This window comes from Mastomys coucha, unplaced genomic scaffold (genome assembly GCF_008632895.1).
Source record: "Mastomys coucha isolate ucsf_1 unplaced genomic scaffold, UCSF_Mcou_1 pScaffold15, whole genome shotgun sequence".
NCBI lineage: Eukaryota > Metazoa > Chordata > Mammalia > Rodentia > Muridae > Mastomys > Mastomys coucha.
Genome location: NW_022196897.1, coordinates 92,829,610 through 92,839,663, shown reverse-complemented (window position 1 = coordinate 92,839,663; position 10,054 = coordinate 92,829,610). Strand labels below are relative to the sequence as shown.

Here is a 10,054-nt window from a genome sequence, read left to right as displayed (position 1 = left end):
CGCCCTCATGATACCCTGAACTAGCTGTCACTCCTCTGGCACCTACCAGCTCCCCTACACAGAAATAAACAGCATATATATATATATATATATATATATATATATATATATATATATATATCCTTCCTTTCTTTCCCATAACCATTTTGCAACTCTGCTTCCATTTTTTAGCCATTTGCAAGAAAGAAAAATGCATCTAATATCATCTGAAAAGCACCTGTGACCTTAAGCATCCTTATCTTGAATAGAATCACTTTCTTTTTATCTTCCCTATATGGTGAACCTGTATGTATTTCAAACCTATTTATTGGCATCTAAGAAAATAGTTTTCTAAACCAGTTTATACAGCAGCATTTTCCCTAGTAGGAAATCTTCACAAAGGGTTCTAAAATACTTCAAATAGCTTCAACTTGGGAATTAGCTGTTAATTCCAACCTGTACTGAACACACAGCTTTCACGTGAACAAGTACTTCATGCAGAAATGCCTAAACTCAAGGTAAAGAGGCTTTGAAGTTTCTTCTCAAGGGAGAATCAATGCACACGTTCTAAGATAAATGCATTTTGCATGGAGAAAACACACTTTGAATGACATTCTAATAATATTTGGAATGAAAGCACATAACTAGGAATTCCATCAGTTTCCAAACAAACAAGCAACAACAACAACAACAACAACAAACCACTCTGTGAGATAAGGGAAGCCCAAGGATTCTTAATTATTTGTAACTCATGCAGTCTGAGAATTATTAATACCTATATCATCAAAAAATTAATACAACTTTTCTGATTTGGGAGGGAAATATCAAAGAAACAAAGAACAAAGAAATTCAGAATGATTTTCCTCCTTATCACAAACTATTACAGTTATTTTCACAAAATACTAAATAAGTGGCCTGTACTGGGGAAATTATCATATCAAGTATTTGCATGAAACTCGATATGTCAGAGTTCCCAAGCTTTCCTATTACTCTTTCCCTATTCCCTGATTTAAAATGATTTTCTACTCATAAAAAAAATTAAAAAAACAAAAAACAAAAAAAACCTGAGGTGTAAACCTGTCTCAGTGACTTTTGCTAAGGGATTATAGCCATGGCTGTCAAACGCTCACTACACTTTTCTCTAATACAATGTATTAGAATCAGAATATCATCTCTGGAGTCCTAATCACAAGACAGCACTAAGTTCTTCAATCACCTCCACTGCTTGCTGCCTTTCCACCTCCAGATGGAGTTCCAGCAAAGTGGCTTCCCTATAAACGTAAAGACGGGAGCAAAGATACTGATTTACTAGAATGCTTTTCATTTCAAATACTGTTAAAGGAGAGGTAAAACGTATCCGGTGATTTCCTGGGCCAAAAGCATTTGAAAAATCTGACAAGTAAGGGTGAGCGGGTGTTTCTTCTTTGTTTGTTTTTGGTTTATTGGGCTTTGTTCACGTTTGTTAAGTTTGCTCTGGACTGAAATAGTGGACGTGGGATTTCTTCCCACTGCTCAGGGCAACCATTTATAAAGAAGATTTTGTTTTGTTTTAATGAATGTTATAGTGAGGCCTCCTATGTGTTTATACTGAGTGTTCTGAGCTCTATTTCATGGTGATTCAGTTGTTCATGGTGCACTCCTTGTTGCTGCTTCAAACTCAAGAATAGCTTTTATGAGGTAAATGGAAGTAAAATCCTCAGAAAGCCCCTGTGATATACATGATATTGATTTACAATGGCCATGGGGAAACCAAATGTTCTAAAACCATTCTTCCCTAGCTCTGATTTAGCAGTGTGCTTTAGCATTTGAGGCCAATCCCCACTTTTCGTGTTTTGTTTTGTTTTTGAAGCTGTATACAAACACACACACACACACACACACACATACACAAAATGGACTTAAATCTAGAGTTTTGTTGCATATTTAATAAAAAGATCTGAAGCCATTAATTGCTGTAGCTGCTGGGTGGGTGCCTTATTTCTCCGAGAATTCTCTCTGTGCATGCAATAACTTTGGTTAAATTATTCTGGACTTAAAAGGCAGAAGAGGATTGAAAATAGTGTGGTTTCTGAAGCGTCATCGTAACAAACCAATGTCAAGATTCGGCTGCTGAACGTTACTTCACGGTCCCTTTTGTAGATCAGTTGTTCAGATTTTAAAGCAGGAATCATGTGCTCTTACTTGTGTGGCCATTAGTCTCACAAAAGGAAAACAACAATAAATGAGACGAAGAAACCATTCTTCCAATGATTGTCATTGAACTGATGGGTGCATTAGTAAACATTCACAGTATGAAGTCTCTCTCGGGCTTCAGAATAGAAAGTAGTGCAAAAAGGAAAAAAAAATTCCAGTCTTAAGACCTGTGAACAAAACTTGTTACATTTCCTCCAGAATGTTAGGCATTTGCTATTATATCTCCCCAAAATTAATAATAAAATATAATCAATTTCTAAAGGCCCCTGCAGCCTTTTCAAAAGTTAATTTCCAGTTAAAAATAAACTTTAATTAAATCCAAGATTAAATTGTGACCTATATTCTATTAAATAATTTACTTTCTCTTTTTTCTACACAGTAATTCTTACAATTTCTAAAAAACAACTACAGAATCCAAAGACATAGGAGATGTTATTAAAACACTGGTAAAAGACTGCTCCAACTCGTTAGTTCTTACATAGTAAATACTTCAGAATGCCAACTTTCCCCATCACAGCACAATTCCCAACAGTGTTGACAATTTACTTACACACCCGAGTGCACACTCACTCTCTCGCTCTCTCACACACACTCACTCTCCTCGGGACCACCTTTACTATTAATATTTTCCCATTGTGTGCAAAATTCTTGCATTCTATTAAAAAATATAAAGATAGATCTGCTGTTTTTAATGCCTCCCTCTTCTCCAAGATGTATCATTTATTTGATATGCAATACACGCTTAGTCACAATTATGCCATGTATTACCATTAAACAGCGTATTACTGTATGCAGTGCAATCGTTTGCATATATCATTTTCATAACTGCATTCTCTATGTATGAATATATTTGGAGATGGGGGGCAGTGGCAGGTGGAGAAAGCGATTCACACATCAGTCTCCACGGCCTTTGCATTAGAACAGTTGTTTTTATCTGTCTCACTGTCATCCGCCTTTCCCTGACACTTCTCTTCCTTTCCACATAAGGACTCCTTGACCCCTTCCTCCATCTCTAGATACTCTGATTTATCCCCCAGGGAAGAAGAAGTGGAGCTCCGAAATTTCTTGAGCAAATTAGAAGGTAGGTATGGGCAACTGACTGCGTTTTGTGTCAGCTGGGTCTGTTCTTCATTTTCAGTCTCTCTGTGGTAGAAATAGTTAAAGTTAGACACAATCACTGGCACAGGCAAAGCAATGGTCAAGACACCGGCAATGGCGCACAGGGAGCCCACAATCTTTCCCCCCACTGTGATGGGCTTCATGTCCCCATAGCCCACAGTTGTCATGGTTACCACAGCCCACCAAAACGCATCTGGAATGCTTTGGAAATGGGTGGTGGGTTCATCCGCCTCTGCAAAATACACAGCGCTGGAAAAGAGGATGACCCCAATGAAGAGGAAAAAGATAAGAAGGCCCAGTTCCCGCATGCTGGCTCTTAGGGTGTGGCCCAGGATCTGCAGGCCTTTGGAGTGTCTGGAGAGCTTGAAGATCCGGAATACTCGGACCAGGCGGATGATCCTGAGGATGGCAAAGGACATGGCCTGCTGCTGCTGGCCGTTGCCACCCCCCTGCTGCTGGGCCAGATCGGTGCCCAGAGTGATGAAGTAAGGCAAAATGGAGACGATATCAATGATGTTCATGATATTTTTGAAGAAGAGTGCTTGGCTGGGACAAGCAAAGCATCGAACCACAAACTCGAAGGAAAACCACACAATACACACTGTCTCCACGATGAAGAAAGGGTCATTGAATATTGTGTGCCCTGAGTTCTCCAGGTGGGGTGCCGAGGTGTCATTCAGCAGTCTGCTGTGCCCGCCTGTACTGAGGGCCATGATGAGGTCTCTGTCATCCCTGAACTCAGGCAAGGTTTCCAGGCAAAATATGACAATAGAGATTAAGATGACCAGGACAGATACGATGGCTATGCCCCTGGCAGGGCTAGAACTTTCTGGATATTCAAAGAGAAGCCAAATCTGTTTTTTAAATTCATTTTCTGGCAGAGCCCTGTCCTCTTCTTCTCTCACAAAGCCCTCATCCTCCCGGAACTTGAGCAGGGCTTCCTCTCCCAACTGATAGAACTTCACCTCCTCGGTGAAGATATCAAAGGGGACATTGACTGGTCTCTTCAGGCGGCCTCCCGACTGGTAATAATACAAAATGGCATCAAAGCTGGGTCGGTTCCGATCGAAAAAATACTCATTGCGCAAAGGGTCGAAGTACTGAGTCCTTTTCTCAGGGTCTCCCAACAGAGTTTCTGGGAACTGGGCCAAGGTTTTCATTTGGGTTTCGAAGCGTAGACCAGACACGTTTATCACCACGCGTTCACAGCAGTCACTGTAGCGGACTGAACTGTAGCCACCCCCACCCCCATCATCCTGTGGCAGCAGGTCTGTGTAGGAACACCCATCCCCATGGTCATCCTCACTATAGTAAAACCTTCCCTCCTCCTCCTCCTCCTCTTCCTCCTCCTCCTCTTCCTCTTCCTCGCTCAGCTCTCTCAGGATCTTCTCTTCAGAGCCACTGGGCATCAGGTCTGAGCAATGAGGAAAACTGCTCTGCCTGTGGTGGAGTTTCTTCTTCTCGGTTCGCTGACGCCTCCTCCTCCGACTACCTCGGCTGCCTTGAGGATCATGGGAGGAGTAGGCCCCACGTGTCTGATGATGATGGTGGGGGCCTCCACCAGAGCCCCCAGTGCCTTCGACAGCAGCAGTGGCAGCTGCGACAGCAGCAGCTGCGGCCGCCCTGGAGTGAGCAAGTCTCTCCCGCTCTCGGGCCCTGGCTTGGGCTGCATAACCATAAGGCATATGGCTGTTGCACCCTGAGCTCTCAGCGCTCACCATCGCCACCTCCATGGTGGTAGTTTGGGAAAATGGCTGCTTCCAGTTGTAAGAAAAGAAGAAAGAAAAATAGGGCAGCTTATTTTCTTACCAAATTAAGGTAAGTTTGGAAGCCTTAAGCAGATTGCTTAGAAGACTTGGGATATTTTCAGTCCAACTTTGCATTTTCTGTTTTTAAATCAGCACACCCCATGCTCCCTCTTCTCAGAGACTCAGCGTTGCTTTCCAGAGCTTGCCTAGTCTAGACAACAGCCTAGTGTTCCTTAAACATAAGTCATGAAATGATGTGGTCTCCCAAACACCTACGTTTTGGGGGGTAGATGTTCAAATCTGGAAGTCTGTCTGGGATGCGGTCTGCTGATGACGCTACAAGACTCAAAGACAGCAAGAATCTGACAGTCAGAAGTTGTGCCTAGAAAATGAAATATACTTTTTCTTGCATGGAAATTGTCCAAAGCCCAGTCCATCTAATTTAAATAAAATGCAAATAAGTCTTTAGTCTTAGCACTTGCCTTCTACTGATGGCTTGACCCATGTTAAAGCGTGGCTTAAAATATGCCCAGCCATTGCTGCTCAGTCTATGAGGACGGACTCCCAGACCTTCCCTCTAAGGTCATCAAAGCCTTCATGGACCCACAGACAATGCCAGGTTGTAGATAGAGGTAAAGACCTCGGAAGGTAGAGAAGGTGGTAGATGAGGTTCCAGCAGAGGCAAACTCAACACTGAGGTCTCCATAAAAAGCAGGAAACGAAGAGCGTCCTTTGGCTAGAATCACTCAGAAGAAGCACTTCACCTGAAGAGGGATGGGGAATAAGCACAGGAGAAAAATAAAAAAGAATCAAACCATAGAGAGCAAACAACCCTTTACTCCACATACACTTCTCTTGTCCTCAGGCAAATCATGAAACACACACCAGGAGACCATAACTTTTCAAGAATACAGGGCAGTCTGCTCTAAAATCTCTCCCACTCTACATCCACCTTGCTTTCTTCTTTTGTCATGGGTTCAGATCAGTCTGTTTTGTGGCAACTCATTTGTTTTGGTCCTGTCCGTTCTCAACCCACACGGTTCTTGCTTTCCTCTGCCCCCTCAATGCCAGCTCTTAATTCTCAATAGCATCCTCTTCATTCCACAACAGCGATGCTGTGATTTTACAGCTGTTTCCAGTATCCATTTATCTCAATGAATTCTCCTTAAATTTTTCACTCATGAAATGTTGCTGAATTAAGTACCCTTACATTTTTCTTTTCCTTGGAATTAAAGAAGTGAGGGGAGGACAAAAAAAAAAAGTTTTTCTTCAGTTTAGACTCCACTACTTGAATGATCAGCGATTACCTAATCTATAAAATGTAGACAGCGTAATCCATTTCCTTCACCCCACTTTGGTGAGGATCAATGGAGATCATGGATGCTATCAGGATAGCACACTATCTATGTACATAATGAATATCAACAGATATGGCAGTTACAGATAACACAGCATTTAAACTAAGTTGTCATCTATCTACCCACCCCCAAAATTCAGTCTTGGCCGCTGCCTGAGGTGGGGAAAGACAGAACTTGGGCAGTCCAGGGCACTACGACACCAGACAATGCCTGTGTGAATCTGGCATCTCTCACTCCATGAAACATGCCCCTGTTGGTTTTTTTTTCCCCCTCTACTCCAGCTTCCTGAACACTCCCTACCACCCACAGCCTAGAAGCAGATCTCAGTTCCCACTTCTCTTAGTAACCATCCCCTCTCCTTGAAGTGCCTTCATGTTCACCTGATAGAGTCTTCTGAAGTGTGTGGATGTTGCATTCAGAGTACACACTTCACCCCCCACTTAATTGTATCCTGCTCTCTCATTCTCCAGTTCACCACACATTTTTTGCAGACCCCAATCTGTCTACCTCATCTGCTCTCCCTGACCCTCTTCTCTTACTTTGCTCTCCTAAGTTCATTGACTCCATCTCCTCAGCCAGGACTTAGGAAACCTGCCCCTAACTCCGGCCACATGCTTCCTCCACTTACTCTGTCTAAGAGGACTTCTAAGAATACAGAAAATGAGCCAGAGACTTGGAAATGATGATAACAGGTAGAATTCAGGGCATCCTCTAGTTTCCATTATTGGAAACACTTGGGCAGCATGAGAGCAATGGCTTTCTGAAGCCATTAACAGGATCCTACCCTTGAGCACCTGCTGCTCTTTGCTGTTCGTGTGAGTCCCATAACTTATATGACAAGCAGGGAAATAGCAAACACAGGGTATCTCACATACACACATCTTTGGTTGAAACCAAAATAATCCAGAAAATACACCTTAGAAGTTATTCCTAGTGACATTCCTTCTTCTGTCTGACTCGTCACATCATCTTACATTCATAAGTGTTTACAAAGGTGAGATCTCTAAAGCCTTGTATACAAAACCGCCCTATGACTACTTTTACTGTGGCATGTCAGTCAACATCTTTTTAAGATTAGAAGAGTCCAAAAAGCCTGAGAATGTGTTCAACTTCTCAACACCCGAAAACAGTTTATATAGATACCACTTAAGTCCTAAATAACTGACATACCCATATATTTCCAAATGTGGAGATGTCTCTTCTACCCAAGTAACTCCCCAAAGGTCATGAATCATGAATTAGAGGGTCTTCCAGCTCAGTAACTTCTACAAACTCTAGAAACACCTTCATTCTGCTCTACAGCAAATGCTTCCTTATTCTTTTATTTATTTAGGCTTGTTAATTACTGTTTTTTCTAACTCTTTGACATTCAAAAAGCAAACTGTTTTCCTTTCAATTGGCTACTAGTTACCTCACTATCCTAGAGAGACAAAAAGAAGGAAAGGGGGAAGGGAGGGAGGGAGGGAGAGAAGCAGGGAGGCAAGGTGGGAAAGGGGGAGATAGAGGAAAGAAAGTGAAAGGAAGAAAGGAAGGAAGAGAGAGAGAGAGAGAGAGAGAGAGAGAGAGAGAGAGAGAGAGAGAGAGATTATAAACCCACCAAACCATTTTTCCAACAAACCAAACTGATTTAAAATCTCTCTTTCTCCAGGTATTCTTCTTAGGAGTACCAAGCAGACTTTATGCAAGAGACCTTTACAGGGTCTTTCCCCTGTGCTTTCTTAACACCATTAAACCATTAAATAGGATTTTGCAGAGCACCTATTCCTGTTTCTATTCTCCCAAATACCAACCAAGCATTCCTCTTCCCTTCCTACCCAACAACAACAAGGCTGCTTTCCTTTCTAGATGCTAATTTCTGCAACTGTGTTAGGGTGGTACCTGAACCAAATCTGGCAGAAGGGCAGAGAGGGACAAAAATTAAAACATAATAAGGTGATAGAATCAGAAAAACCAACACCAAGAAACACGTACTTCAACTCAATGCACACCATTTATCCAGTCTCTGGGGACTGCTCAAACACTGAAAATGCATGCCATCCTAATGTTGGGAGAAGCAGCAATACAGACCCGCTCATCAGCTGTTCGCAAAGGAGAGGAATGGTGAGGCTGGGACCAGGCAAAACGAAAATGATGCTGAATCTAAACCCCACATCACTGGGGGAACGACATCTTTAATTGCGCCCTAGCCTCCAGACCTGGGTTCCCGCTCTGGCACATTAAGCAGGGCGCACTCGCCCCATCCCCTGGGTTGCCCCTGGAGCGCCGCGTAGCATCTGCACCTCCCTTCTCCCACCTCCTGGTTTATTTTTAACCGCCTTCCATTCATGTCCTTCTGTCACATTCTCAATATTATTTATTCCTCAAATGTCCACAGTTTCTCAACAGCCAAAAGAGTAAGGTGAAGGAAAGATAAGAAAGATCTCATACTTACCATTCCCAGCAAGTGCGAAAAGATAAAAATAGAAAGAAAAAAAAATACCCCCCGGTGATTTGTTTCCCCTTTCCAAGCTGCAACAGCTGGAGGAGGGGCAGAATCACTGGGGGTGGGAGCGCAGTACAAAAAAATCACTCGGGTTTGGCAGGTGGAGGATCCCAAATATCCTCGGAACAAGTTCAATCTCCTTGGCCGAGGAGTAGGGGGTGTCACGGAGTCCTCGTTATTGGAACCCAGAGGTGGAGACTGGGGACGCCCCAAGGTAGACCCCGGAGATTTCTGGTTCCTCTGGAGTTCCGCACAGCAGACCTGGGCTGGGAACGGAAGTCAAGGTTCTCCGAAAAAGACTCAAAATCCTAGACAGCAGCGATCACTTGTTAAGCCTGCATTCCTTCTCCAGTATCCATCCCAGTCTTGCTCTCTAGCTGGCTGCAGAAGCAGCACACGCCTCCCCAGGCTGCCAGCGCGCACGGGCGGGGGCGGGGCCTGGCCGGACCGAGGGTGTGGCCTTTGGGGCTGTCACTAGGGGTGCCTCCCCGCGTGGCTGGGCGGGCACAGTCACGACGCTGCGACCCCACCCATCGGCCCAGCCCCCACGACTGCTTAGCTTCTGGAAACTATCCCAGGAGCACTTGGATATCACCCCCCAAGCGAGGAGCAAATCCCGGAGGCAGATGTGTCCTGTAGGAGCTGGAATAGAAGTCCAGGACCACAGCACAGGTGCCACTAGAGCAGCTGGGAGAGAGGAACTTCGATGGGAGATGCAGTGCATAAAATGGGGTGGATAGCTTGGGGCTGCTTTCCCTCCCTACCCTGATCTTTTATCTCCCCAGACATTGGTGCGCTGTTTACCCCTAGAGGTGCGGTAGTAGGGCTCAGGTGCATCTCCGACGAGACTGCAGGTAGGTCCAGAAACACTCCTTTCCCTTGTGAGTACACCCCAGGCATAGTCTCAGCGTGCCTGGAACACTAAGAGTCTGCAGCCTCAGCTGCTGGTCAGGCGGCCTTCCAGGCACAGAGAAAGATCAACTTTACCTAGGTATTAGACCATGTATTAGAGACTGGTCGAATGTGAAGTCTGACCCTAGGTGAAGGCTCCTGTGCACAGGAGACTCAAGTCACAACAGGAGGGAGATTGGAGGGTTATGAATAAACTTAAAAATGGCCTAGACTGGAGGTTTTGAAAGGCTGAGATGACCCCCCTCTGAGAAACTGTTGCTGCA

At 44.1% G+C, this 10,054-nt stretch overlaps 1 protein-coding gene across 2 annotated transcripts; it reads right to left on the bottom strand.

The window, feature by feature from the left end:
* Window positions 1-1,884: 1,884 nt before the first annotated feature.
* Kcna4 (potassium voltage-gated channel subfamily A member 4) lies at window positions 1,885-9,531 on the bottom strand. 2 transcript variants are annotated; one of them, XM_031371303.1, is made up of 2 exons: window positions 8,829-9,531; window positions 1,885-5,803 (listed from the first exon to the last, which is right to left on the bottom strand). In XM_031371303.1, exon 2 carries the CDS (start codon window positions 5,022-5,024, stop codon window positions 3,060-3,062), a length of 1,965 nt encoding a protein of 654 aa, XP_031227163.1. In that variant the 5' UTR covers window positions 5,025-5,803; window positions 8,829-9,531; the 3' UTR covers window positions 1,885-3,059. The 2 variants fall into 2 exon arrangements, with proteins under 2 accessions (XP_031227163.1, XP_031227164.1); XM_031371304.1 differs by lacking the exon at window positions 8,829-9,531 and adding an exon at window positions 8,465-8,612.
* Between the last annotated feature and the right edge of the window lie 523 nt (window positions 9,532-10,054).